Source organism: Equus przewalskii, chromosome 5, assembly GCF_037783145.1.
Source record: "Equus przewalskii isolate Varuska chromosome 5, EquPr2, whole genome shotgun sequence".
Taxonomy (NCBI): Eukaryota; Metazoa; Chordata; class Mammalia; order Perissodactyla; family Equidae; genus Equus; species Equus przewalskii.
The window spans coordinates 86809247-86815311 of record NC_091835.1 but is presented as its reverse complement, the minus strand read 5'-3'; the positions used below and the strand labels follow the sequence as shown (position 1 = coordinate 86815311).

The 6065-nt window shown below is 48.4% G+C and overlaps 1 protein-coding gene across 3 annotated transcripts in view; it reads right to left on the bottom strand.

Moving 5' to 3' along the window:
• Positions 1-227: 227 nt before the first annotated feature.
• Positions 228-6065, bottom strand: part of LGR5 (leucine rich repeat containing G protein-coupled receptor 5) — a 114719-nt gene continuing 108881 nt past the window's right edge. For 2 of the 3 annotated variants that reach the window (XM_070622111.1, XM_070622112.1), the window contains exons 17-18: positions 3793-3876; positions 228-2828 (exon numbers count right to left, since the gene is read on the bottom strand). In XM_070622111.1, the coding sequence (XP_070478212.1) occupies positions 1741-2828; positions 3793-3876 (1172 nt within the window). In that variant the 3' untranslated portion in view covers positions 228-1740. Of the gene's footprint in view, positions 2829-3792; positions 3961-6065 lie in introns of all 3 variants that reach the window. The other variant, XM_070622110.1, reaches the window with a different exon arrangement.

Here is a 6065-nt window from a genome sequence, read left to right as displayed (position 1 = left end):
CTGCCAATCCTCCTCTTTTTGCTGAGGAAGACGGGCCCTGAGCTAACATCCGTGCCCATCTTCCTCCACTTTATATGTGGGACGCCTACCACAGCATGGTGTGTCAAGCGGTGCCACGTCCACACCCAGGATCCAAACCAGCGAACCCCAGGCTGCATTTAGGAGACTACAAATTTGCCTAAGGACTCAGTGAAAGACTTGAGAGTATTTTGCTTTAAAGTCACACATTTCATTACGAATTTCTTTTATTTTGTATCCAATAGAAAAGAAAGTTTGGATCTATTTACAAGTGCTGTATATTTACATATATTATACACAGTTAATGAATGTAAAGAAAATGGGCAGAGAAACACAGTATATATGGAAGAATATGCCACTGTACGTGGCTTTTTATCATGGTCCTTAGTGTCACTGAATCTTTACCGTAGTAATAAATACAGCTCTATATTTACACATCTTATAAAACATCTCATAAATGTATTGTTTTCAATTCCAACTTAAAACATCTGATCAAAATAAACATGCTTATATAAAAATAAATCTACCTAACGGTCTCTCGGTTTGGATGCATTAAAGCCACTGTAGTATATCAGAAGTTAGAATTCATCCTTCGACCTTCAGCATTTAATAATTTCACTTCTTAAAATGCCTCACACATGTATTAAATACGAAATGAGCAGAGAAGTCCTGTTCCTGACACCAAGTAGGTCGACACAGCTGACACCAGGCTAACTAAGCAGGGCCTCATGGTACCAAGCCTCTGCTGAGTCCAAAGTGTCTTCAGACGTGGCTGCTGCTAGAGACACACGTGAGAAGCTGTCAGTGATTTAATTCATGTGCACTTGATCATTGCCTTAAGACGCACATCAGCTTGAATCAACTAATAAGAACTCTTGCAAAAAATGTGCACCCAGAAAAAAAAATCCCAAGTTGCCTACCCTCTTTTCTAGGTCCATCCACTGCCGGCAATGGACTTTTCTTCTGAGCTCTGGGCACCAGGGAGTTAAAAATGAATTAGATACGGCAAAGCTCGCCTGTACGTGACTGCCATCATGGCAATTTAAGAATTTAAGTTCACATTCCTTTCCACATAGTTGTAAGCAGTTTTATTCTACTGAGAGTAGAAACTTCTAGTGCTGACACGTAAAACCTGGCATTTCTAAACATGAACTATGAACAAATTAATAATACCTTATGTTATCCACTCACTGGGCTGGGGCGGGGAGGCTTGGCGGCCTGGAAGGAGCCTTTCTGAGGAAAGCAGGGGAGGACGTCCCCGTGGTCAGTACACTGAGATCCCACTGCCACAGCCTCCACTCAGTAACGCAGGCCACTTGGAACTTTCGTTTTCCTAATACCTCCAAACATCTGTTAAGGGGGTTTTTGGTTTAAAACCCCTTTGGTAAACAAGTGGTCCCCCGCCCCAAATCATTAGATTGGTGAGTTTCAAAAGAATTCAAATGAAATTATGGAGAATCGTTCTTGAACATTTCAATCTGTTTTTTGAGAATCTAGCTTACCTAAATAGTGTGACTGATCTCTCTCTTAGCTGAACAAGTTATCCAGGCAGCATTTAGACTTATTTTTCATTCTCCAGTATCAATAGGCTTTCAGCTTTTTCTCACTGAGATTAAAAAAAAAATCAAGTTTCAACTCAGCTCTTTTCAGTTACTGTTCAGATGTACTCAATCTCACATTTTTGGATTTTCGATTTTAGGAAACTTTTCTTTCACGAATTAATCAGAGACATGGGACAAATGCCACAGACGAGAGGTGACGGCTCTCAGGCCCTGGGTGAGCTGGTGGCACTGTGGAGTCGGCGGGCAGGTCATAGGCCATGCGGGCACGGGGGAAGGTCACCAAGGCCTGGGTGGAGTTGCAGGACTGCTTCTCGGCATCATCAGAGTTCACAGACATCAGGCTGGTGTGTTTCGATCTTGTCCAAAGGCGGGTTTGCTCTCCCAGGCTGCCCAGATCCTCCTTAAAGTGGGGGTTGAAGAGGATGTACAGAAGGGGATTGAGACAGGCAGGAAGCGGGACGATCACCAGAAGGATAAACCTAGTTACCTCAGGGCTGACAAAGGTGAGGTTCAGTAAAGAGGAGAAGGACAAGAAAGCCACGGGGCAGTGGAGGACGCAGTTGGTGAAGAGCATCAGCGCCACGTGCCTCACCATGCAGCAGTCCCAGGCGCTGCCCCGGCCGCCCCTCTCCAGGCCGCAGTAGAGCCTGGTGTAGGCCACAGTCATCACAAGGAAGCAGAAGGAGTTGAGCAAGACGAGGGCCACCACGTAGCCCGTGGTGCCAGGCTCGCCGAAGGGCAGCGGGAGGCAGAGCGGGGACGTGCTGTACTCACGGCCGCCCAGCAGTGGGGCCGAGGCCAGGGCCAGCGCCAGCATGGCACACAGCAGGATGGCGGCTTTCAGGCTGGAAAAAGGGGCTTTCCTTTCAAACTTTGCAGAGCATTTCACAGAGAACCCACGCTCCAGGGCTGCCAGAGTCAGCAGGAAAACAGATGATTCCGAAGCAAAAACGGACAAAAACCCGACGACCTGGCAACCGACGCCCTGCTCCCACTGTGCACCATGCCGCGCAAAGCTGCCAAAGGTGACGGCATCCACGCCAGCCAGCACCGCGCTGCAGGCCCCCGTGAGCATGTTCACCACGGCTGTTAACCCAATGAGCAGTTTTACGGAAGAGAGGTGCAGCGGGGCTCCGAATACTGTCGAGGTCACCAAGGCATTGCAAGTAAGGGCCAGAACCGCGATGGTCCACACGCCAATTCGGATCAGCCAGTTGCCCAACAGGTATTCGCAGAGTTTGAAGGGGCCTGGAAGTCCAAGGAGGAAGAAGACTGGGTATCAAATTGGGGTCGACAACTTTTGCCAAATTACCTTTCTGTTTCCCTCATTAGGGCACCAAGAGGAGGAGGCCGATGACAGCCACGGTTCACAGTCCCTTTGTGGCTCACCCTGCCGCCTTCAACCACCGTGCTCGATGCCTCAGGTCCTCAAGGCACTGACCGGGTGAGCGCACCAGGTGGACACAGAGAAATGGAGATGGGAGCTTAAACCATTTGAGTAAGGTCCCCCAAATACAGCAGTGTTGGGCCACGTAAAAAGCCAGATCTCCCTGGCTTTGCATTATATTTTTTCAGGATGCTTCAAAAAGGTCCTGTAAGCAGAGAAGGGGAATCCCAGGGAAATACTCCATGATGCTAGGAGAGGAAGGAAGGGTAGAATGAAGGTGCAACTCATGCAAGTCTCATCTTAGGGATAGACTGACATTTGATGTTTGGGAGCTTGGGATAACCTAATTGTTGAAAATAATATATCAACCCTTCTCAGTGGTCTTTCTTTTAACTGGCCCATCCTGTTTCCGGGAATGGGACAGGCAATTAAGTGAAGTCAATATATAGACATTTTTTTACTTATCTGTATAAACTATTATTGGCTTTAACCAAGTAGCTATTTAGGGAAGATATAAAAGAAATCACTTTCAAAAATCAGTGATTACACGAAGCAAGACTGTTCCATGCTAGTTCAGGCTAAATTGCTAATATCATTTTAAAGATTACAGATGCTTCTAATGACGTGATTGGTTCTTTACTTTCTGTTAATCTGAATCAAAAGTCTCCCACAAAAACCCTATTTATGAATGGCGGCCAATGCCAGGGAACGAACCCCCCGGGGAGGGTACTGAGGAGCAGAAAAGGCGGCACAGATTTGGCTGTGAAGTGCGGCCTCGGCGTGGATGGCGATGCTGCTGCTGAGGTGGTCCTGGCGCCTCCTCACCTGGGGAAGGTGAGCACTGTACGGAGTGAAGGGCCTGCAGGTCTTCCTCAAGGTCAAGCAGGAAGTCCTCGAGATCGCGCTCATCTGCAGGAATGAGAGGGCCTGGAGTGATGAGTCCTGTTTCTCTTTTCGGGGGACCGAGTCCCAGGGAGGAGAGTCCTGGGCTGCCTGGAGATAGGAAGTGTCTCAACCGGAAAGGAAGGTCAGACGCCCCACCTTCCCCTGGGCTCTGGCTTTCTCGAAAGTCTGCTAGGGAGCAGCCTCTGGTTGCTCTGCTCAAGCTGCTCTGGGACATAGGATTCCAGCAGAACCAGGGAAAGGGGAGGAGCCAAATCCCGGCCACAACATCTAAGCGCCCTCGTTCTGTTCTTGCTCCCCGGAGCTCCCCATGGCCCCAGACTGCACTGACCTGAATCAGGGGGAGGCTGTGGGCTCTTCGTTCAAGGGAAGAGCCTCTTCGTCCAACTTTCTAACACGTGGACAGCCACAGAGCACAGGCTCCGGGCTGTGTTCTCTGAACACAAGAGGGAGAACCGGGCAGAGCAAGTTTCAGTCTTTTCTGGAGAATTCTGCTTAAAGAGGACAAATCAAGCAGCTGCTTGGTGCTTGGGTGTCCAGGAAATAGGCTTTCTGTGATCTGACAGACTGAGACATTGATTTAATTGGTGTGGCGCTTGGGCATCAGTATTTTTAAAAAGCTGTGATTCCAATACGTGGCCCAGGGTTGGAAATCACTGCTCTTGAAACAAACCCCATGAAGAACCTCGTCCCTCTTGTTCACTGAGTCCCTGCTGGGCCTAGAACCATGCCCGACACAGGGCAGGACTTGAATTAGCGGTTTATTTGTTTTTTAAAAATGAATAATAGAGTAGAAATGAGGGTGGATGAGGCAAGAAGAACAAAAACTATAGCAAGACCCATAGCGAGACACATGCTGTGGCCAGAAACCGACAGCCGAGACCTCAGCCCTTCAAACCGACCGTGCAGGAGAAGCACCACGTGACACACACACAGACTGGAGTCAACAAACGGCGGAGGCCCAAGGAAGAAATGCCAGTCTGTTCAGACTCCGTGCGGACTTGCAAGGTTGGCAGGAGAAGACGTGGGGGCTGCCCGGTATACCCCCTCCCTTCAGGTGTGTCTGAGTCAGGTCCCACTTCAGGGAAAGCTAAGGGCTTCACAGACATTATCTCATTTCACCTTCCTGACAGACGCCCCTGTGGGGCCGGGAGGGGAGCATGTTTTACAATTAGCTGGATAAGAAGCTGGATTCTGCTGAAATACACAGGCATCCGGCATGCTTCCATCCTCCGCTGGCCCCAGGACACAAGAGTATAAACAGATTTTATCTTCTGGAGAAAAAGCTCAGAAGGTGTTTGAAAAGGTATCCATAGAGATGAGGCCCTTTTAAAAGTCCATGGACATATTCATACCAATATTAATAATTACCCATGAGGACAATGTATGCTAACAGGAATGTAATTATAAATATAAGTATTAAGAATTCACTTACAGAAAAGATGAAGTTTTAGAATGAATCTTGACGGAGATTTCTCTTTCTCTAGAGTCTTTAAACAGTGGGGTTGACTCTCAGCTTCCTGGGGAGGTTACAGTGACTAGTCTTTTTTTTGAGGAAGATTAGCCCTGAGCTAACCACTGCCAATCCTCCTCTTTTTGCTGAGGAAGACTGGCCCTGAGTTAACATCCATGCCCATCTTCCTCTACTTTATAAGTAGGACGCCTACCACAGCATGGCTTTTGCCAAGCAGTGACAGATCTGCACCTGGGATCCGGACCGGTGAACCCCAGGCCACGGAGAAGCAGAACATGTGTACTTAACTGCTGTGCCACCGCTGGGCCGGCCCCACAGCGACTAGTCTTGATACCAGCTCAGTACAAGGTTGACACAAGGGAAGCCATACTGTAACTGTGAATGACCTCTGATTAACTAGCCCAGACATGCTCTGTAGATTTTGTGGCCCCTCCCAGCAGCTTTAAGATGATAACTTTGTTCTTTTGAGTTCCTTAGGAATGTGATGACTCCCAGCAGAGAGCCTATGCTGATAGCCATTGTGAATGACAACTGAAAGATCAGGGTATGGGCATTGCTGCATTCTCTGATGCATATCCAGTAAAACAAAGGACTGTCAGGAACAGGGACCAGATGTCTGCCCCACCCAGAGACCAGCCACCTCTCCCACTGGGAGACCAGCGCCATATATAACTGGCCTGTGGTGTTTGTTCTGGGAGATGGTTCTTTTGGACGTGAGGTG